General features: G+C 40.7%; 1 protein-coding gene across 4 annotated transcripts in view; it reads left to right on the top strand.

Annotated features, from left to right (window-relative positions):
- The window catches only part of CSNK1A1 (casein kinase 1 alpha 1), a 56,568-nt gene extending 42,582 nt beyond the window's left edge, over positions 1-13,986 (top strand). For 2 of the 4 annotated variants that reach the window (XM_077472714.1, XM_077472717.1), the window contains 5 exons: positions 138-216; positions 5,554-5,628; positions 5,851-5,957; positions 8,344-8,492; positions 13,093-13,986. In XM_077472714.1, coding sequence (XP_077328840.1) covers positions 138-216; positions 5,554-5,628; positions 5,851-5,957; positions 8,344-8,492; positions 13,093-13,100 — 418 coding nt within the window. In that variant the 3' untranslated portion in view covers positions 13,101-13,986. Of the gene's footprint in view, positions 1-137; positions 217-5,553; positions 5,629-5,850; positions 5,958-8,343; positions 8,498-13,092 lie in introns of those variants that run through there. The other 2 variants (XM_077472716.1, XM_077472715.1) reach the window with 2 other exon arrangements.
- Positions 13,987-24,196: the final 10,210 nt, after the last annotated feature.

Here is a 24,196-nt window from a genome sequence, read left to right as displayed (position 1 = left end):
CATCTTGAACCATTGGTAACTTTAACTTTATTACAGCAGATGATTAATGGCATTAGGATGCAGTGTACAATTTATTAGGCTGGTGGCTCTGTACCAAATGTAATGTAAAGTCTTCTTATTGTGTGTTTCCTTTTCAGTCGTCGTGATGATATGGAGTCTCTAGGATATGTACTAATGTATTTCAACAGAACTAGCCTTCCTTGGCAAGGGCTGAAGGTAGGTCATGTCATATTTTGCAGGTAACCTCACAGGTAGATAAAGCAATGCCTTCTGCTAATTAATTTAACTATCTACGGTTATCTACAGTATATGAAATGGTCATTGGGTGTTAAGGACTGGATTTAGAAATGGCATGGTAGATAGTGTTAGAATATGGTGTAAAATGGTTGCTTTCCAAAAACGTGGCCAGAAATAATTGGGGCTGGTTTCAAATAGAAGTGGTAGTGACCACGGACATACTTAATTTGGCAAAACTGGCTACCCCTTCCCTTAGAATTGTAACATCCCTGTTTAACCACTTGCTTACTGGGCACTTAAACCCCCCTCAGTCCCAGACCAATTTTCAGCTTTCAGCGCTGATGCACTTTGAGTGACAATTGCGCGGGCATACAACACTGTACCCAAATGAAATTTTTATCATTTTTTTCCCACAAATAGAGCTTTCTTTTGGTGGTATTTAGTTACAGCTCGGAGTTTTATTTTTTGCTAAACAAACAAAAAAAGATGCAAAAAAAAAAAAAAAAAAATCATGTTTTAATAGTTTGTTATAAAATTTTGCAAACGGGTCATTTTTCTCCTTCATTGAAGTGCGCTGATTAGGCGGCACTGATAGGCTGCATTGGTGGGCACTGATGGGCTGCATTGGTGGGCACTGATGGGCTGCATTGGTGGGCACTGATGGGCTGCATTGGTGGGCACTGATGGGCTGCACTGGTGGGCACTGATGGGCTGCACTGGTGGGCACTGATAGGCATAGTTAAGGCGGCACTAATAGGCACAGATAAGGCGGCACTGATGGGCAAAGATGGGCACAGATAAGATGGCACGGATGGGTGGCACGGATAAGTGGCACGGATGGGTGGCACGGATGGGCACTGATAGGTACCACAGATAGATGGGACTGATGGGCACTGATAGGTGGCACTGATAGGTGGCTCTGATAGGTGGCACTGCTGGGCACTGATGGGCGGCACTGCTGGGCACTGATGGGCGGCACTGCTGGGCACTGATGGGCGGCACTGGGGTGCAGCACCTTTGAGGCAGATTGGGTGGCACTGTGGGTGGCACTGTGGGTGGCACTGTGGGTGGCACTGTGGGTGGCACTGTGGGTGGCACTGTGGGTGGCACTGTGGGTGGCACTGTGGGTGGCACTGTGGGTGGCACTGTGGGTGGCACTGTGGGTGGCACTGTGGGCACTATGGGCACTGACAGGGGGCACTGACAGGGGGCACTGACGGGGGGCACTTACTTTTTCTTTTATTTTACTTCAGGATGGCACTGCGGGAGGCAGGTGGGCACAGGCAGGTGGCAGGTGGGCACATGTATTGATGGCCGTGATCGGGACTGATGTCCCGATCACGGCCGCCGGTGATCGGCTTTTTTTTTCTCTCCTCGCGCTGTCAGCGCGAGGAGGAATAATAGCCGATTACCGGCTCCGTTCTATCACATGATCAGCTGTCATTGGCTGACAGCTGATCACGTGATAAGGGGTCGGGATCGACCCCTTACACGGATCGGTGATCAGGCGAGTCTCACGGACTCGGCGATCACAGAGCGCGCCGCGCGCGCCCCTCAGGGGGCGCGCAGGCCGCTCGTAACCAGGACGACGTCAATAGACGTAGTCCTGAAAATGTAGGTCCGCGCTAATGCCGTCATTTGGCAATAGCGCGGATCTGAAGTGGTTAAGGTTGGAAAGTACTCGTCTAAATCATAAAATATAAAAGACAAAGCAGTGTCCAAATGTTTGTCTTCTGGAGATGTAGCTTTAAGGTGCACATTTTTTGTCTATACTTTGGTCAAACAAATTATACATTTTTTCTGCTGAATGGTACAACTTTTTTCATTGGGAGTTGTTCTACCACAGTTGTACAATCTTAAAGTGAAAGAAAAGCCTGACTATTAATGTCCCCTTTCCCTCTACCTATCCTTTCTAACCTGTATAAAAATGCGTATTTGTCTGTTTTTAGTCTGGACATGTGAACTGTCAGCTCTAGCTTCCCTGAGTTGGTGACTGGTTGCTGCAGGAGAGGAGGGAGTGTTGCTGTGCTATGGGAGCCTCTGGGTGATGTGATGTCTTGCAGACTTTTTTTTTTTTTAATACACGTTAGGCAGGATGGGTAGGAGGGCAGAGGGAGCATTTTAAAAACAGTTTGGATTTTCTTCCACTGTAAAGTGCAGCTCTACTCAGAAAATATTTGCTATGTAATAGGGAAGGTTTTGAAATGCTAATTGTATCTATGTAGTAACCTGAAAAATTTACCCTTTTGTCTGAGGTTTCCCCTGAAGTATAGCTGTGCACTTTGTGGTATACAGGGTACCTAGGCTCTCCTGTGTCTACAGCCTTATAGCTGCATATCATATGTGAGATTTATAACTGCTTTCTGACTTCTAGCGTCAGTGCTTTGCTGCTCCCTGTTAGTCTTGCTAGAGGCTCTAACATTAGTAAGTGATTCAGACACAGTACAGAACAAGGCATGGTTAGCCAGTAATGGGGAAAGATCAGCTGCAGAGAGACCACAGCCAATACTGCTGACTAGTTATTTGCCCTCTGCCTGCAATTTTTGGGCATAGCTGCTACAGTTCAGTTCATCTCTAACTGTGTTGGGGTTTGTGTGGGCATATATCATAGGAGCTGCCTTGGAGTTGAGCCCAGGATCAGTAGCTTTTAAATGTTAAATTTTTAGCAGCCAATAGTGCTTTATTGGTTATAGTTTTCATGCATTTGTTTCTTAGAAAAGCAGTGCTGCAGCCTCGACTCAAGACCCTGCCCTCACATTGGAGGGGATTAAACCAGATCGGTGCACCAGTTTTTAAATCCACACATGGTGCTATATGCGTCAAATGTAAAGTGGTTGTAAACCCCTACATATAGCCACTGAAGTGACTGGCCTCAGGTGATAGAGATGAAACCAATCCTTCTACATAAGTTAAGGTTTAACTGCAGCTATTTCCTCCCGTAGAGCCTTCTAAAAAATACAAAAGCGCAAAATATTTTTCTCATCAGTAGAAAGCCGGAGGTGGGGTTCTGTCTAGCGCTGCAGAGCTAGAGCACAGAGCTGTTGTGCTATCTGATAGCCAAGTGGAGGGAAGGAACATACCCCGTACAAAGGTTCATAGAAGAAAAATAGGCAGAGCCTAGGAGTCTCCTGCTGTGTGCTGGAGGGGGACAGTTGTCTCCTTGCAGGCTGTTGAATTTGCTTAGAGCTCCTTCACACGGACGTGTACGGAGCCCGCTCTGCTCAGCGAGGGATCGATCTGTCGATTCCTGCTGAGCAGGCAGATGACGGGTCCGTCTGCACAGTGTGCAGGGATGGACCTGTCAGAGCACCGCTCTCCCCTATGGGGGGATCGGATGATGACGGACTGTAGAGTCTGTTGTCATCCGGTCCGCAGACGAATGGAAAAGTAGGTTTTTCCTCCCTCACACTTTTTCGGATTGGAGCGGGTTGCATGTCAGCAGACATCCGACACTCCATAGTGTCCAAAGGGATCGTCCGTGTGAAAGAGGCCTTAGTTCTAAGAGGAACTAGACTCTTTGTGCTTTAGTTTGACTAGTACACACTAAAGAGGAATATGCTTTGTTCATTTTTAATGTCTGAGGTTTACAGCCACTTTAACGTGTCAGAATAAATGGAAATTAAGTGAAATGAAGCGGCAGATTGTTGAGGAAACATTTGAGAGACAGCTAATTGCAAGTTAATGAAGTAGAGAAGGTAGCTTGCAGAGTTGTACTTAAAGAGGAAGTAAACCCTGATGAGTTTACTTCCTCTTTCATTCCCTGCAAAGGCAAAGCATAATGGACTACTATGCATCGCATAGTAGTCCATTATGTGTCACTTACCTGACACAGGAGCCAGCGAAGACGCCGCTGTCCCCTGTAGTCAGCAGCATCCATCTTCTTGGTGGGGTCTCGCAGCTCCGCCGCTGTCATTCGGCGAAGCCGCGATGACGTCACTCCCGCGCATGCGAGACGACACGCGTGGCAGCTCCGTCATTGAGAATGCCGCGCTCAGTGCGCCTGCGCGCCGCTGTCTACGGCGCATGCGCCGTAGACAGCGGTGCCTGTTTTCGGGCAAATATCTCCTAAACCATATAGGTTTAGGAGATATTTCTTGGACCTACAGATAAGCCTTAATCTAGGCTTACCTGTAAGTCAAAGTGATTTGTAAGGGTTTACAACCACTTTAATCGGGACACCAGTCTATTATGTGGCTGCTGTCGCCTTGCCCAGTGCAGTCTCAATGCAAAGACCAGGCAATTTGGCTTGATTCATATGGTGTCCGTTTCTAGCATACAATACTTTTTGTTTTCTCTTTTTTTTTTTTTTTTTTTATGTGCAGTAGGTTTTGATGCAAACTACCTTATCGCCAGGTCATGAATAGAAAATGAAGCGGGACAAAATCCTCTTATCCTTTACGGCCAAGGAAGCTGCCATCTTGGTCTGTTTCATCTGCGGTTTTCATGTTGCTGTGTGATCACTTATGACACCAGCCATGTGATAGTGGGACAGTTCGGTTGAGAGCCTAAGCAAATGAACAACACTGACTTCTCATTCAAGGCATGCATTGAGCCCAGGTTCACACCTTTGCGGATATGAGATCCGTGTGTTTCGCAGGCACAGCAGATCATTCATTTCAATAGACTGCTGTGCCTCCTGAAACACAGGGGATAGGCCCCTGCAGCATTTCAGAAGTCACAGCCCGAGCGGAAATTGCACATTGTACTGTTCCCGGTGTGGGTTTGATTTCCCGGAGCGTGCAGCGTGCCATTAGGGTTAAAGGTATCTGCATCCAGTGCATTTTTCTGTGGGAAACTGGTAAATCAATGGGTTTAGCTCTGCTTTTAATTGTCACTTGTGACCTTTTTTTAAAGTTTGTTTTGGGATTGGCATGGTTTCCCCCTAATGCGCACCGGTGACCTTGCAATCAGCAGGGATCAGGGAATGGTTGGCACCAAGCTGAATCTTCCAGGATCTTTACAAATCTACTGAATAGATCAAAATACAAGAATATTAAGACCATTCAACAGGGACATTCTCTAGAGAGCTATGTGGGTAATTCCTTGAGTTCAGTTTTCAATATCACAGTTGCTATAGAAAGCAGTCATATTTTATAGAGGGACATTTGTCAAAACTGTAACCAATCCGCTTTGATCTTCAGCTTGTTCCGTTGAGAATTGAAAGCTAGGAGTGGCTTGATTGCCATGCTCTGCTCCTCCAGATTCTGTCCACTCAAGTTTTAATAAATTCCCTCAGTGTTTACTGGACATGTTAGGCTGTTGAACATTTTCTGCTGGAATGTCTTGTGCAAATGTATAAAATGACCTGTTCCACAGGCAGCAACCAAGAAACAGAAGTATGAAAAGATCAGCGAAAAGAAGATGTCCACTCCTGTTGAAGTTTTGTGCAAGGTAAACCTATAGCTTAACTAAAATATGGTTATTGCAGCGTGGCTGGCTGCATTTAATATGGCATTTTAAAAATGTGCCCATGCCGGTTAGAATGGTGACTTTTTTTACATCACACATTTTTCAAATGCTTGTCTAAAAGTTTTTTTAACTTTGATTTTAAAGTGACTTTTTTAATGATCATTCTGCATGTTGGCTTATGACCCTTCTCAATTCTTTGCACAGGGATTTCCTGCAGAATTTGCCATGTATCTCAATTACTGTCGTGGTTTGCGCTTTGAGGAGGCACCAGATTATATGTATCTGAGGCAGCTTTTCCGAATTCTCTTCAGGTTAGTGTGTGTTTGTTTTTGTTTTATATATATCTCTCAACGTTGATGGGCATATATATTTGTGGCTAGTTATTAAAGTGGAGTTCCACCCAAAAATTGAACTTCGGCTAATCCAGTTTCTTCCCAGCCTCTGGTGACATTTGGCACCTTTTCAGGGGGAAGCCGATACCTGTTTAATACAGGTATTTGCTCCCACCTCTGGCGTAAGATTGCAGCAGTATCCGTGATGATCTATGCCAGGGCTCGACAAACCCCGGGCGCCAGATCGCATTGGCGACTAGAATTTGTGATCTGGGGCAGCACAGCGGGGGTATCCTGTCTCCTTCCACCCCCCCCTGGCGTGATCGTGTCGGGCCGCGCCGCCGCCGGCCGGTAATTGAGGCCGCGGCTTTGAGGCCTTCTGTGGTCCTATGTTTAGTTCTGTAATCTGGCGCCATCTAGTGGTGGCTGTTGGTATGACAGCCAGCGATGCTAATGAAGCTTTCACTGCCCACCCATCTCACCTTTACTTAGAATAATAAAAAAAAAAAATGTGTGTGTGTGTGTATGTATGTATATATATATATATATATATATATATATATATATATATATATGTATATATGTATATATGTATATATGTATATATGTGTATGTATGTATATGTGTTTAGGAGTTCTAACAACCTAGAGAATAAAATGGTGGTCGTTGCAATACTGTCTGTCACACCGTATTTGTGCAGCGGACTTACAAGCGCATTTTCGGGGAAAAAGTCTTATTTTTTTAATTAAATATAACAGTAAAGTTGGCCCAATTTTTTTATATTGTGAAAAATGTTACACCGAATAAATTGATACCCAACATGTCACGCTTCAAAATTGCGTCCGCTCATGGAATGGCGACAAACTTTTAGCCTTTAAAATCTCCATAGGCGACGTTTAAAAAATTCTACAGGTTGCACGTTTTGGGTTACAGAGGAGGTCTAGGGCTAGAATTATTGCTCTCGCTCTACCGAACGCAGCGATACCTCATGTGTGGTTTGAACACCGCTTTCCTATGCGGGCGCTACTCACGTATGCGTTCGCTTCTGCACGCAAGCTTGGCAGGACAGGGCGCATTTAAAACATTTTTTTTTTTCTTATTTTAACTTTTTATTTTTTCACGGTGCTTTTAAAAAAAAAAAAAATTGTCACTTTTATTCCTATTACAAGGAATGTAAAAATCCCTTGTAATTGAAAAAAACAGGACAGGTCCTCTTAAATATATGAGATCTGGGGTCAGAGAGACCTCAGATCTCAAATTTACACTAAAATGCAATAAAAAAAAAAAAAAAAAAAAATTGTCATTTGAAAAAAAAAAAAATAAAAAAAAAATGTCCCTCTAAGAGCTATGGGCAATGACATGGAGACAGGTGGGGGGGCCGCGCTATCCTCCCCTCACTCGTCTCCATGTCAGGCCAGGGACAGGTCTGGATTGCCGTTACCGACCTGGCTCCTAACTTTTTTAGCTGGCTCCTAGATTCCAAGCAAATTTGTCAAGCCCTGATCTATGCCATGTCTGGCCCCTCCTCCAGCCCCCCCCCCCCCCCCCCCCCCGGTTTTCTGGGAAACACGCAGGGACCAGTCAGAACGTGCAGCATGACATGTGCAGTAGGAAAACAGGCTGTGAAGCTGCATGGCTTCACTTCCTGATTCCCTTAAGATGCCAGCGCCTCCACCCAGAGGTGAGGGACGTGCCTGCTTCAGGTGAGGACATTGCGGGTGCCCTGGACAGGTAAGTGTCCTTAGTTTAAAAATTGGCAGCTGCGGGAATTTGTCGTTGCTGGCTTTTTTTTTTTGCTGACGGAGCACCGCTTTAACGAAAACGGGTTATAACAAATGAGAAGACTTCTAGTTTAATTATCCACACTGTCCCACATACATTGTCCATGCTTTATGCAGGGTTAGTTGGTGAACAGTTACATGCTTATCCTTTAGGCTGCATTCACACCTGAGCGTAGCATTTTCAAGCAGAAAATCTTGCGAATTTACCGTGATTTTGCAGGGGTTTTACCGCGATTTGCCGCGATTTTGTGCAGGGCAAAAGGTCGCCAATGTTAAAAGAAAAACACCCAAATCTGCTCAATTCGAGCGACAAAAAAGGTCCGGAACTTATTTGAGATTCAGGCGACATGGAGTGGAGATGTGAACCATCTCCATTGAAAATAGATTTTTTTCCCCTCTAGCGTTTTGTAGCTTCAAGCTACAAAACGCTCCGGTGTGAATGGGGTCTTATAGTGCCTGACAGATGCATGCTCTTTCAGTCTCTAGTAGATCGTCCACTTGGTTTATGTTACACAATGTAAATGCAGTTGAGATGGTTAAGCCTTTAACAAAAAGAATTTAATTTTGTTTGTGCTTTCTTTCAGAACCTTGAATCATCAGTACGACTACACATTTGACTGGACAATGCTCAAGCAGAAGGCAGCTCAGCAAGCGGCCTCCTCCAGTGGGCAGGGCCAGCAAGCCCAAACCCCCACAGGCAAGCAAACTGACAAATCCAAGAGTAACCTGAAAGGTTAGTAGCCAAGAGCCAAGAGACGTTTCAGGGAAAACAGTAAATTCTTAGGAAAAACAAACAATTGAAATATTCATAACTGATAGTGTTAGATCGAGGAGGTGTTATGATACCAATTCGGCTTATTAATGGATAAAAATTAAAAACATGAAAAAAAAGAGAAAAAAAGACGTCCTTGGAAGATTTGACTACTAACTTTAAATTCAGATTTCCTTATTTGTGTATCTATTTATGGCAACCTCTCATCTTCTGGGATTTTGGGTCATCTTAACTGCACCTCTTTCATACGTTGACTCCCTTTTCCAATTGTGGGCACCAGTTTCTGGTGGTGTGAATGTGAAGGCTTCTTGATTCACATTCCTGGACCTAACACTTAAAGATTGCTGGGAGTTCAAGCTTCCCTCTTGCTGTAAACTCTACAGCTACCTTACCAACCCTTAGTCCTTCTGATGCAAAAGGTATTTGTTGCCTGATTCGGGTCCCTTTTGACATCCTATTGGTAAGAAAATGGTGATGGTCTTTAATACAAAAACCACAGGAAAATTGTGACAGCCTTTTAAGCGCTCATTTTGTACAGTTTTAATTATCAAAGGTTGATAAAGCCAAATTATAGATAACTTGAAGGAAAATTTGAGAATTCAAAGCTAATTTTTTTTCATTTTGAAACTGTCGCCCTTCTCAGTCACTGACCTATGTTTGTGCACAGGCTTGGCCTAACGGTGACTAAAAGTGTGAAAAGGATGAAGATTAAAGCCCTAACAGATGCTTCATCAAATACAAGTCACACTTTTTGATAGCTTTGATCTTGACAGGATCTCGTGAGCAAACGTACATGGATTTAAGTGTTACGTGGAGTTCCTAAAGTGGTTGAGGAGCCTAAGCTACCAAGACTTCTGCATTCAAGGCAGGCATTTTGTAGCGTGTTCACACTATTCTTTTATTGGACATCTCTACTTCAGGGCTGTTTAAGCTCTTGATTAATGTGATTAAAAAGCATCAAAATAAGAAGTGTGATGGCTTATTTTAAATAGGGCACTTTATTTTAAAATTACTTATCCATTCTCCCCATTGTGGCACACTTTGATTACTGCACATGTACGCTTAGTCTGTCATGGTTTTCCAAACTGACATATGGGTGGCTTTATTTTTCTTTTTGGCCAGTAATTGGCTCCATTTTATAAAATGTTGCTTTTCAAATGTGCAATTGTTAAATGTACAACCACAATTCCAAAAAGGTTGGGACGCTGACTAAAACTGAATGCAAGGATTTGTCTCTCAAACCCTTATTCAAAATCGAAAATAGAAAACCTATATGAATTGTTTTTAAACTGAGAATCTACCATTTGTAAGAAAAATAATTTTGAAATTGATGGCTACAACACTTCTCAATTTTTTTGGGGACAGGGCAACAGCTGGCAAAGCAAGTGGTACCCACAAGGAAGAGCTGAAAGAACATTTTGCAATTAGGTTATCAACTGGTCAGTAACAGAACTGGCTTTTAAAAATACCATCATAGAAATTCAGCTTCATCTCAGAGGTTCACCAGTCTGAAAAAGCTGCGTCTAAAATAGTCTAACAATTTCATAATATTCCTTAATCTAAAATGGTAAAGACTGATATCTACAGTACATGATATCAAGATTCTGAGTATCTTAAGCATGAGTGACGAGACTCAAACACAATCTTGGATGCCTGTGCTCTTCAGGCCCTCAGGAGGCATTGCAATAAAAACAAGCATGATTCTGTGGTGGACATTACTGATTGGGCTCAGGAATACTTCCAAAAATCACTGTCTGTGAACACCGTTCACCATGCCATTCAAAAATACAAGGTAAATCTCTATCATGTAAAGAAGCTATATTCAGAACATGATCCAGAAACCCCATCTTCTCTGGGCCAAAGCTCATTTAAAATCGTCTGCTGCAAAGTGGAAACCATGTGTGGTTGGGTGAATCAAACCACACTTGGTTTCCACTTTGCAGCAGACGATTTTAAATGAGCTTTGGCCCAGAGAAGATGGGGTTTCTGGATCATGTTCTGAACCATGGGTGCAGAATTCTCCAGACTAAAGAGGGATTTTCTGGCTTGTTAGCGCTCACACAAAAAACCTCTGATGGTATGCATTAGTGTATATGGAATGGACACCTTGCCTGTCTGGCATGGCATCAATTCTGAAAGATGTATCCAGGTTTTAGAGCAGAATATGCTCAGACAAGAATAGGAAAATATTTCTCTCCCCCAATGCCTACTTGTCTCACTTCCCAGACATTTACAGTATGGTGTTATTGTAAGCATTTAATTTTTTTTGGAATTGGGGTTGTGCTTTGCCAGCTTTCTGTTTCCATGTCCCAACTTTTTTGAGAGCTGTTTCTGCCGTCTATAAAAAAAAAACAAAAAAACTTAACTGTTTATTTTCTCAGTTTAAACATTTGGTATGTTTTCTAATTTCAATTGTGAATAAAATATGGGTTTGAGACTTGCAAATCGTTGCCTTCTGTTTTTTATGTAGATTTTAGAGTCTCAACTTGTTTTGCAATTTGGGGTTGTATGCATTTCCTGGGCAAGACCAAGATATGAACTTCATTGTTTGTACACATTCTTCAGACCTGTATTGCTTAATTCAAGACCATGGATGACTGAGCTTGGACAACTTTATTAAACATGTTGCTGTTTACAGGTCTTCATCACTGCTGGTGAACTTCAGTGACGCTATCCGCACACAGGAAGGATGTGGAAATCTGACGCATACTGTAAATGTAGTGCATCAAAAACATCCCAACGGATTAGGGCCCATTAACTGGCTGAAAAGCAAACTGTCTAAATGATTGAACTTCGGCCGTTTAAAAAAAATAATAATTTTATATAGCGAATGGCCAGCATTGGTCTGTTTTTTTTGTTTTGCTTGCCTGGATCAGTTAAACCTTGTTCTTATTTGCTTATTACACTAGAAGCACTTGTAGTGCACTTTTAAAGATCAGCTGCTGCATTCATTTTTGTATTTAGAATGAGTTTTATTTAATGGACGGTCAGGTTTTTGTTTGAACTGGAGCGGAGTTCTTTTTCCAGTCGTCGGCCATTCACTCACCAGGAAACCTGTATTGCTTGGTGTGTTATGATTATGTTGTGACATCCATTGCTCTGTAATGTGAGCAATAGTGCTTCTGTCAATGTTGCCAAAGCAGTCATTATTCATTGCTCAGTATTACACCTTTTGAAATAAAGATGGGTAGTTAGACTGAGAAACTGATGCGGTTAATCTAAAATAATTTGCTTTCTTAGAGATATTTGCTATGACTCAACCTTTGCTGCACCATATGGTGATTGTCTGTTGTTGGTCAGTGTATCCTAGCTACTTTGTTTTGTTTAGCTTTTGTGTCCATGTCTGCAGACAATGCTCCCCTTTCCATTATTAATGCAAAGAAAATTTACCTACAGGCAGAGCGCTGATCTCCTAACAGATTGTCGCGCATTCTTCTTTTTTTAACGTCAATTTAGTTGTATAAGTAACACAAAAATTTGCATAAACTATACATAGTGTGTGACTACACTATCCCAATACTGGGATGTTAAAGGTTAGCTTTATTTTTAGTGTGCCTTTTTAGAAGGCTTTGCCTGCTTTTCATGTGTTCCCAGCAGCAACCAGGTTTATACCTGAATACCAGCCTTAACACTTTTGAGAACAGAATGCATATATAGGGTGTATGGGCCTTTAACACGCCTTTTTTGTTTGGGGCAACTCCGTTGGTGCCCCTGGACATGTGATTTAGCATCGCAAACCGCTCATGATCAACTACTGGTGATCGGGATCTGGTAGGCGTTGTTCCCAGTGAAGTCAGCACTCTTCAGCTACTCAGTGTGTCAGGTTCAGAAGCCACACTTACTGGCTTCAGGCATCTTGGCCCATTTATTGTTTCAGCTGGTGTAAAGTGGTAATAAAAAAAAAAAAAAAAAGAACTTTAACAGTATTTTGAAATCTGGTTTTGTAAGGTCAGATACAATTTGCACCTAGAGCTCGCTATAGATGGATCGACATGCTGAACCAGCCAAGTTTCCATCAGCGTGTGGCTGCCCTGCAACAGACGTTGGTCATTTGATCAACAATCTGCTGAAGAGACATCTTTTTTCCTTTTTTTTTTTTTTTCAATCACCGGCTTCATTTTCTGATCAGTGTATTCTGACAGCAGAGATTCCCACTGTTGGAAAACTACCCAGCAGGGAGGATTCCTCTATCCACCTCGTTTTATGTGGATGGAAGAATACTTTTATTTTTTCGTTCAGCCCACAGTCTTAAAGCAAAAAAAAAAAAAAAAAAACTACCCGTCTATGGCCCACTTCAGAATATGCATTTCAGTCTAGATTGTGTTCACTTAGTTGCTAGCATTTCTAAAATGTCTTTACTACAGACCATGTTTAATAATGTAACCATAAAATTGGGTTTATTGCCTTGGTCCCTGTTCTGTGAAACTGATATACCTTGCCAGTTTACAGATGCTTCCATACATTTCAGTTTTGGTCTTGCTTGTTATATTCATTTTTGTCATGTTTTATTTTGCCTCCTATGACTTAATAAAACTGGTGCCTCTGTTCCTCTTCCCAACAGGATTTTGAATTAAAATATAAGGAGCTGACATCGCAGATCCTGGCACGAGCTGGACCCATCACTCCCTTAAAACCTAGAGATTTTAGTTCATATGTACACTTGGCAGTTGTTGTGGGAGACCATTTACTTGGTGTAATACGGAACTTAATTTCAGTCTAAACTGGCTACTAGCGGCGTCCGATGTGCCGACCTGTAGCTGCTGTTAATAATTGTGAATATCACTAAAAATAGTGAAACATGGTGTCCAGTTTTTTTTTTTATCGCAATTTTTTTCCCTCATGAAAGAATGGGACAGGTGGTTCAATTATCTGGCGGCTGACAGCGGTAGAAGAAATTGTGCGTATGCCAATTGTTTTTTTTTTTTCCCCTATGGTTAACCTCTCGAACTTTAACACAGCCTACTACTTTGACTGCAGAAGAGCAACGTGAAGTGGTTTCCTAAAGACAGCTGCGACGACCCTGGTCTAAAAAACAGTTCTCCATTGTTCCTATATATACTATTTTTTCTTTTCTTTTTTTTTTTTTTTTTTTTTTTAAGTTGTACACTTAAACATTCTTAGCCGTTACACTGTTTGGTCTACCTGTTGTACACCGGTATTCCTGCAGTGAGTGAGTAACTAGACATTGATTTTGTTTCCAAATGTTTGTCACTTTGTATGGTTGTTATGGCGACCACATGGCTCCAGGTTATTAGGACCTATTGGCACAGCAGATTCTCTTTGTAGAGAATGCTTTGCATATAGCAGTATACGTTCACAGCGAGCTGCCAATTGTTGATAATCTGAAACCAATAAACGTCCCTAATTTAACCAAAGATTGCAATTTTAAGCAGATCATATGACTGAGCTTTCCTTGTTTTTAAATAAAAGGATGACTCCATTGCAGACCTGAAAACATAGCAATTCTACTCTTTATAAAATGGGAAAATTACTTGTACAAAGCAAGCTGCAACATTTTTTTTTTTTTTTGTCACAGATCTAGTTAACATCTTAAAACTTTAAAAGCTTGTTTAAGTGGCTTAGAAAATGTAATCGCTGTAAACATGATCTGGACTATCTTTGTTTTTATTTTGAACTATTTTTGTTTGTTTACAAGTTCATTAAAAACTAAAAAAAAAAGTTTCTGTACATAAACCAGATTTTTTTTATTTTTTTTTTAACTTGGGAACATTCTCAGATTATATAAGACTAAAACATGTAACGGATTTCAGCGCTTAAGAATAACCTCTTATTGACAGTTACTTTTTTGCTTTGTTTCAACACCTTGATTTCTGTGTTACAACAAATCATTTGTAATGAATGATCAAGCTCACACTGCTAAACCGTTAAATATATTCTGTGGTTTAGACCTAAAGTGCTAATCCACTCAAGTGAGTGTTAAAGTAGAACTAAAGGAAAAACTTTTTTTTTTTCATTTTGGATAGAGTAATGGAGGGTTATAACCCGTCAGTTTTTTATTTTTGCCACCTGTGTCCCATTAGGGAGTTTTATATTCACTTCCTTCCCCCATAGCCAAAACAAAAAGTTAGAGAAAATTCAGCAAATTTGATAATCCCTTGGGGACCCCCAAATCACCAGAGCTCGTGTTTCCATTTAAACATTTCCTCAATATTACTTTTCTGAGGACAACCCAAAATTTGGGATTTTCTTTTATTTTCACTTTAATGCTTGATACACACTACAAACGCGGAAAGTGAATCTCCCTAACTGGGGTCCACATACCAATATAAACTGACGGGTTTCTAATCTATATCTGCTCTATTCAAAACTTGTTTTCTTCTGGGATGCCAGCAGCAAGACCCCCCCATCATAAAGCCTTTCCTTGCCAGAGTCCAAGTTCTTCTGCGTTCTGTGAAATGACGGGTGGGTGCACAAGGTCACGGCAAGCCTCTGGGCAGTTTGACCCTGGCGTCTAACCTTTTCAAAAAGTGTTCCATACATTTTTGGTTCTGACTGTTGATGAATACGCATTCTCCCAAACTGGTTTAGTGGTTTCCACACAACTCGGGGCTCTGTTTCACATATTAGGAGTGCCTGGCAGCATTTTGAGATGTATATATATCTATCTCTCACGCAAACGTTTTTTAGGCAGGTGTGAAGAAATATAATGTAGGAATGCTTTCAAGAATACATATTTAAATTGTTTTTATCAACTTTCAAAATGAAAAGTAAAAAAAAAAGCTAAATCAATACTTAATGTGACTACCCTTTGGCTTCAAACCAGCATCAATTCTATTGCATGCAATTTTTGGAGGAACTGGGCAGGAAGGTTGTTCCAAACATCTTGGAGAGCTAACCACAGATCTTCTGTGGATGTAGGCTCCCTCAAATCCTTCTGTCTCCATGTAATTCCAAGCAGACTCATTGTTAAACAGGGCTCTGTGGGAGCCAAACCATCACTTCTAGAACTCCTTGTTCATATGCTGTGATGATCGATCTTGGGGACATTGGCTGTATGTTTGGGCTTATTGTCCTGCTGCAGAATATATTTGGGGCCGATCACACACCTCCCTGATGGTATGGCATAAGGATCTGTCTGTATTTTCTCAGCATTGAGGACACCATTGATTGGGCAACAGAGTACTGTAGACAGTTGCTGGCCAAGGAAACCATGCAACAGATGAAAGAATCATCATTACTTCCTTTCAACAAATAGTGCCATCAGCATAGAAGCCTGGCTAGAAGTGGTCTCCATGGAAGAATTGCACCAAAAAGCCATACCTCCAATGTGGAAACAAGGCTAAGTGACTCAACTATGCATGCAAACTTAGGACATGGGTGGCAGAAAATTGATAGCAGACGTATTGGACTGATGAGTCAAAATTCGAAAAATATTTGGCTGTAATAGGAAGCAGTTTGTTCGCTGAAGGGCTGGAGAGCAATACAATGAGTGTCTGCACGTACAGTGAAGCATGGTGGAGGTTCTTGGGGCTGGCTGCATTTCTGCTAATGGAGATTTGATTAGGATCAATGGTGTCCTCAATGTTGAGAAATACAGGCAGATGCTTATGCCTCTTGCCATACCATCAGGGAGGCATGTGATTGGCCCCAAATTTTATTCTGCAGCAGTACAGTAACCCCAAATATACAGCCAATGTCATGAAGTATTCCCTTCAGCATAAAGAAGTAGGAGTCCTGGAAGTGATGCCCCCACACAACACGGATGTCAACATCAAGTCTATCTGGGATTACTGGGAGGCCGAAGGATTTGAGGCAGCCTACACCCACAGAAGATCTGTGGATCTACAAAATGTTTTGAACAACCTACCTGCTGAGTTCCTTCAAAAACTGCAAGTGTACCTAGAATTATTGATGTTGCTTTTAAGCCAAAGGTTAGTCTCGCCAAATTGATTTGGCTTTCTCTTCTTTTCAGTTAGGCCCCTTTCACACATGCGGATGATATGTCCGTATTTCATCCATCCGTTTGCGGATGAAATACGGACATCCATTCATCCCTATGGGATAGCGGGTGTCTGCGGATGAGCATCCGCAGACACCCGCTATTGTCAGCCTCCGCAAATGTCCGATTCTGCAGACGGAGGAAAATCCTATTTTTCTGTCCGTCTGCAGAGCGGATCGGATGAACACGGACACACGGTCCGTGCTCGTCCGATCCCCATAAAGGAGAGAAGAGAGCTGACAGGGCGGTCCCCGCACAGTGTGCGGAGACCGCCCTGTCCGCAGCCGGCTCAGCGGGGACAACGGAGCGATCCCCGCTGAGCGAGCGGATCATCACGGGGCGGATCATTACTGATCCGCCCCGTGTGAAAGGGGCCTTACTTTCCATTTTGTTCATTGATATAAAAAAAACACTTCTATTTCTAAATACAGAATTTTTTTCACACCTGCCTAAAACTTACACAGTACTGTGTGTGTATATTTAATGTACACACACAATATATATATATATATATATATATATATATATATATATATATATATATATATATATATATATATATATATATATATATATATATACTTTTTTTTTTTTTTAAATGCATATGATTTTTATTTTTAGTTAATGCCAGAGACAAGATATGCTGGTTTGAACCTATAGTTTTGTCACATGCATCTTTAAAACCTTCTGTGACTAGGGTTGGCTCTGTGGTGTATTTACAGCAATTTGGCCAGTTTTGGAATTCGTTTTAAAACGCAATAGTTGTATCAAGTTCTGGAGAGTACTCTGTTGCTCTATTTGTGGGTGTCACAAGCTGTACAACAGATGAATCTGTGGTATGTGTACATGGTTGCTGTCCATGCACAAGTCACAAGAACATACAACCTGCACAGAATTTATGATTTTAGGCCTACTCGTTTATTTTGGACTAAGGCTGCATTCACACCTCAGCGTAGCGGTTTTCCGGTGTTTTGTCGCGCGTATTCACGCGTTTGCATACAGCGTTTTGTAGCGTTTTTAACTTCAGCGTTTTTTTCAGCCAATAAGAAAAATATTCATCTTTTTTACATCTGCTTCCTTTTCTGCTTCTGCTTTTCATCTGTCATTTCCTTATGTAAATTATATTTTCTCCTGAGCAGATACAGCGACAAAACGCCCATAGAAACGCTCGTTGTCGCTTGAATCGAGCATTTCCATTCGCTTCTATGGGAGTAAAAGCGCCCAAATCAGCCCGATTCGCGTGACAAAAAAGGGTCCGGAACTTGTTTGAGCTTCAGGCGTAGGGCTTCAGGCGACTTGGAGTGGAGATGTGAACCATCTCCATTGAGAATTATGGCTTTTTTCCCCTCCAGCGTTTTGTAGCTTCAGGCTTCAAGCGACAAAACGCTCAGGTGTGAATGGGGTCTAAGGCTGAACAGAAGATCCCTCTTGCTTGTATACATTATGTATTATCTTAATGGCCTTCTTTTTTTTATATTACCAAGGACCTTTGCTCTGTTGGCTCACCACTTGGCACTTTACAATGAACCAATATTGAAGCATTCAGCATGTAAACTGTGGTCGGGCCTGTGTTTTGCAAACACGTGTGAAGGTTTATTATTTTATTTACCAGGTATAATGGAAAGAGTGCTATAGCCTGCCCAGTTTTCATTTAAAAAAATTGAATTTGAGCTTATGTTGAAGTTCAGTAATCTTTTTATTCCTAAAAATGTTTTTGCCATAAAGGGGTGGCTTGCATACCTGACCCACTGGAGTATTCAAACTGGGAGACGCACGTTATGCATGTAACTTATTCTTGGAACTATTATAGTGACCCCACATATACTCAGAGCAGTGCTTTTGACCAGCTAGTCTGGTTACTGACTATTTTGTTCCTATGCCCAGCTCAAAAGAATAAAGATCAGAATTCTGGTAATTGAACTGTGGAATTTGTTTATATTACTATGCCACTAGCGATACAAAATGTGAGGCTGTCAAGTCATCTATTTTAGTAGTGGGGAGAGCAGGATACATTTTTGAAGTTTAAGAAGGGATAAAATCCATTCATACACAAGTGGAAATTTAAAGTTCACATATTGTCAAAATGTTTTTAATTTTGCATAGAGTAGTGAAGATTAATGTTAATGAATTTGTTTTTGTAATTCCTGTTGTACTGTGTACTTCATGTTGGGAAGATTTCCTTAACTTGGACGTGTGGCTGGAAGTAAGAATAAATCTTGGCAAAGAGAATTACCTTCATATACGGTTGTCACTGAAATAGTAGTTTTCTTTGGAAGATGATCCCCTTTTCCATTTTGAGTGGCAACTCAATAATTTTGGATATTCTCTACCTTTCAAACTTGGTGACAGTCATCATTGGGATAATTGGGGTGAATCCCCTCCAGAGGTGGTGGGTGTTCTAGTTCTTGCTCGGTCTATTCCAAACTACTTGAAATGTATTGCATATGCTTTGACCACTTGATTTCGAGAAGGCTTTACCCCTTCGTGACTATTGGCATTTTATTTTTTTGTGCTACTTGAACTTTGTGCAGTCATGCAACACTATACCCATATGATAAAAACATTTTTTCCATACAAATAGTGCGTATGTGTGTGTGTGTGTGTGTGTGTGTATATGTATGTGTATGTGTGTATGTGTATATATATATATATATATATATATATATATATATATATGTATATATATATATATATATAATAAATTTTTTAGAGTTTGTTCAACTTTTGCTATAAAGCCTATCCAATCAAATTTGTTCATAGATTTAGACCAAAATGTGTTCTGCTACATGCCTTCGGTAATAAAAAAACAAAACCTAAAAAATACAATTTATCACTTCTGATGTACTTGACTGCCCATCTAATTTCTTGAGGTCCTAAAATTCCAGGACAGTACAAATTACCCCTTTTTGGTAAGTAGACAGTCTGAGACATTTAAGAGGCATGGTGAGTTTTTTAAAGTTGTAATTTTTGTCAAAATTGTTTGGGAAATGTTTTTTTTTTATTTTTTTCTCTCATCCAGTCATTTGAGTAGTTCAGTGTAACCATACTGCAACACTACTACTCCTGGATGGGTGACCAGGGATTTTTTTTTTTTTTTTTTTTTATATAGGACAAGTCTAAACAATCCATTCAATTGTTATCAAATCAGCCAGGCCATTGTACTTGCATACTTGGTGGGAGATTGTACAGATTGTTTGATGTATGGCCAGCTTTATACATTGGATTATTAAAGTGTTACTAAACCCTATATTCACTATATCTGGTCTCACACAGAACATGGAAATACAATTTTTTGTGTAAATATAAACTGCTAAATACCTTTTCTCATCAGTATATAGCAGTCTAGTGACTTCTATCAATGTCTGGTCAAGGCTTGTAAGGGGAGTTTTTAGTCTCCCCAGACTGTCCTCTGAGGCTGCAGGACCCCTGACTCTGGACAGTGCAGCTTGGCCCTGTGCTCATCACATGCACTTCCAAGGAGAAAAAAAAAAAAAAAAACTAGCAATGCACACCAAACTGAGCATGTGCAGAGTGCCTCCTAGGGCTCTGTTCTATCAGCACATGGATTGGGGACAGTGGACAGCCTTTTTACATAATGTGGGGAGGATTAACACCTTAGGTTCCACAGTGAGTATAACACGCATTCTTTACTGCATATACATACTGTTTTTTACTTTTGTGGGTTTAGTAACATTTTAAGCAAACTTTATTGCTGTTCTTATAAGGATATGTTTTATTTTTTTAATTATATAAAGAGTTCTGTTTTGTCAGGGGTTTTTTTTTTTATTATTTAATATTTGATGTCTTTTTAAACCTGGTTGCTGAGTTTTAGAGTGTGTGTGTGTGTGTGTGTGTGTGTGTGTGTGTGTGTGTGTGTGTGTGTGTGTGTGTGTGTGTGTGTGTGTGTGTGTGATTTTCACACTTTACTATGTAATGCTACACACTTTTTTTTTTTTTTTTTTTTTATTCATGGTCACTATACAAGTTAGGCAATCCATATCAAACTGGGCACAAAGTGTGCTTTTCTTTTTATCTTGGCAAAGGTTTCCTTGGAGATAATGTATTACACTGAGCCACTGAAAGCTCCTTCTACAGGCTGATCTACTAATCTTGATTTTTAACAGGGGAACATGGAAGAGCAAGCTTGGTAAAATCTTGTCAAATTATCAAGGTAAGCAGGTACAATAGGTGGTAGCACTGGTGCGATTGGGCCATTCACGTAAAAGGTGCTAAATTTTGAATTCTTTCTAATTGTATAGTCTGATGCAGTACAGACCCTACACCCCTTCCATCCATTTAGATGTACACACCTAAACCAAAGGCAAACATCGCACTGCATTACACGTGAGGAAATTACTAATGGGATGTTTCATTAAACAGTGCTTGGTGGGGGTTTTTCCCGAAATTCTGAGAGCTGCTTCCCCATCACTAGGATAATTTTGTTTGGCAGTTATAGGTAATCATGACTCACTACTACAGGGTGAATGGAATACAAGTACAGTATGGAGACTCCACTTTCTTACAAATGCTGACTGTCATGCTAATACTTTAAGGTTTTTGTTTTACTGGCTCATTTTTTCAACTAGCAGGCTAGAACTACAGACAGTTCTTTGTAGCTCAGCTGTGCTACTAAGAGTAGTATTCAGTTGCATACACTATCCAGAGCAATTTACTGTATTTCGCAACACAGCCACTGTAGATATCTACTAATTTTGTTTTACTGTAAAATGACTGAATGTTAAGCTTGTACAGTATTTTTATGCTATTACCATGATCCATCACCAATAAAGACCTAAATACAAGAAATAAACAAAAATCTGTGCTAATGAATGATGGCGTTAATAGCAACACAGTTGCTGACACAAATCACCTGGCAAAAAGACAAAATAACTCAAAGTGCAGTGCTAAGAATTAAAAGTCCAGAATTTGAGACATCTCAATACAAACAGTCCAATAGGTGTAGGTCTACACAAAGGAAAGTGCTGGGAAGAATCTGTTGCCAAGAAGGAAAGGTTCACATTTACACTCACCCCAATGAGTGGACTACTTAATCAAAAGTAGTCAAACATGCTTGAAAATCCTCCACTTAGATTTGGGGAGATAGATTGCATGAACACCAGTAGGATCCTTCTTACGCTGTCATCACATCAGGGCATCATATAAATGGGTATTAAAAAAGTCATTACGCAGTATTACTGACAAGTACATTTATTAGAGTACAGCAAAGGCCAGAATGCTTGCAAACAATGCAGTAAAAAGCGCATTTCAATCCAATAAAAACCTATCCATGTTTCCATCCAGTGTGATGGCCGTCTGTCGATCTTGGCAATGTTGTGTTAACCCAACTCATCACACTGAGTTTTGTCGTAACCAGACAAGGTACCCTAGGGTGGAAAAGTAAGAACAGATTGTGTCTGTAGTTTGGCCAGTCCTTTGTTTAAAGTGTCCTTACAAATGCAAATGGCCTCCTCACATGGAGACACAACCACACTCGGGACTTGATGGTCAGACTATGGACACAATCTCTTCTTCCTCCTCCCCCCTCAGGTACCTTGTTTGGTTAAGACTAAACTCAGTGTGAGGAGTTGGATTGCATGATGTTGCCAAGCTCGACACCCGGCCATCACACTGGATGGAAACCTTAATAGTTTTTATTGGATTGAAATGTGCTTTTTACTGCCTTTGAGTATTTTGGCCTTTGCTGTACTCCTTTAATAAACGTACTTGTCAGTAATACTGCGCAATTAAGTTATTTTTATTTTTTTTATACTTATTTACATGTGATGAGTCTGGGGATCCTATTGGTCATGCAATCTAAGGGGAGGATTTTCAAATGTTTGACTGATTTTGATTAACCACTAACAATACAGGGCACTTTCGCCCCCTTCCTTCCCAGCTCAATTTTCAGCTTTCATCGCTCTTGCACTTTCAATGACAACTGCGCAGTCATGCTACACTGTACCCAAATGAAATTCTTATGATTTTGTTTGCACAAATAGAACTTTATTTTGGTGGTATTTATTCACGACTCTGGTTTTCATTTTTTGCGATATAAGCGCAAAAAGAGGAAATTTGGAAAAAAAATATTTTCTTCTTTTTTAAAAAATCCAATAAAATCAAATTTTGTCATAAATTTAAGCCAAAATTTATTCTGCTACATGTTTTTGATAAAAAAAATTCCGTTAAGTGTATAATTGGTTTGTGTGATCACGAACATATGTACGCAAATGATCATGTACAAATGTGTGCAGGTGATCACGGACATATGTGTGCATATAATCATTGGTACATATGTGGGGGACATGTTTTTATTATTTGGGGACATGCCTTTTTACTATTTAGGGACGTGTGGGGACGTGTTTTATACTAGACTGGTGATCAGTGAGTAAAAAAGCTGTAAAAACAGCTCATACTCACTGATCACCAGCCGGCTGCAGCGATCTGCTCTCCTCTCCTCAGCGACGACTTCCATGTGAGGAGAGCCGATTGCCTAGCAACCGGCTGTTTGTTTTACATCACATGACGGCTGTGACTGAACATGGCCGTCGTGATCAGGAGGGCCAATCACAGAGCCCTCCTGCCGATCCGAGATGCGCCGTGTCCGGGTGACACGAGCACGCGCGTGTGATCCCCCTCCTTCTGAAGGACGTTCCTGTGAACGTCCAGTCAGGAGGAAGCTCCCACCCGGCCGTATATATACATTGGCCAGGTGGGAAGTAGTTAAGTAGTGTCTTCCCAGCACTTTCCTTTGTGTGAACCTACACCTATTGGACTGTTTTTATTCAGCCGTCCTATTTTTTCAACATTGGGATTTTTTATTAATAGTGCTGCACTTTTCTCCTACTCCCTACAATCGCAGCTTTACCAAATGTGTACAGCATCCTTTTATTTTTTATTTTTTTTATTTTTTTTTTCCACTTTCAGACCGGACCATTTTGCTGGCTTAAAGTGGAAGTAAACCCATGGATTTAAACAGTTAAAAAAAAAAAGGCATGCCGGGAATGCTAACTGCACATTGGTTGTGCTCTCAGCCACACTATCAAACCATCCAATGGCTGGTGTCATAACGAATCACATGTGCAGCACCATAGCAGTTGCAGATTAAACTGAGGCAAAGATGGCCGCTTCCTTGGCTGAAAACTATAGGGGAGTTTACTTTCACTTTAAGACCAGACCACTTTTTGCAATTCGGCACTGCGTCGCTTTAACTGACCATTCCGCGGTCGTGCGATGTGGCTCCCAAACAAAATTGACGCCTTAACCCCCCCCACACACAGATAGAGCTTTCTTTTGGTGGTATTTGATTACTTCTGCGTTTTTATTTTTTGCGCTATCAAAAATAGAGCGACAATTTTGAAAAAACGCATTAACCTAATGTTATAGGTGTTACAAAATAGGGGATAGTTTTTGTCATTTTTATAAAAAAAAAAAAATATATATATATATATATATATATATATATATATATATATATATATATATATATATATATATATATATATATATATATATATATATATATATAAAAATATATATATATATATATATATATATTTTTTTTTTTTGGTGACTGTGACATTATGGCGGACACATCGGACATTTTTGGGACCATTGTCATTTATAAAGCAATCACTGCTATACAAATGCAGTGATTCCTGAAATGGCAGTGAAGGGGTTAACCAGTGGGTGACAGTGTAGGGGTTAA

The sequence above is a fragment of the Lithobates pipiens genome, unplaced genomic scaffold (assembly GCF_037356315.1).
Source record: "Lithobates pipiens isolate NorthernLeopardFrog02 unplaced genomic scaffold, aLitPip1_a1.2 Scaffold_8, whole genome shotgun sequence".
NCBI classification, from domain to species: Eukaryota; Metazoa; Chordata; class Amphibia; order Anura; family Ranidae; genus Lithobates; species Lithobates pipiens.
This window is presented reverse-complemented; position numbering and strand designations above follow the sequence as displayed.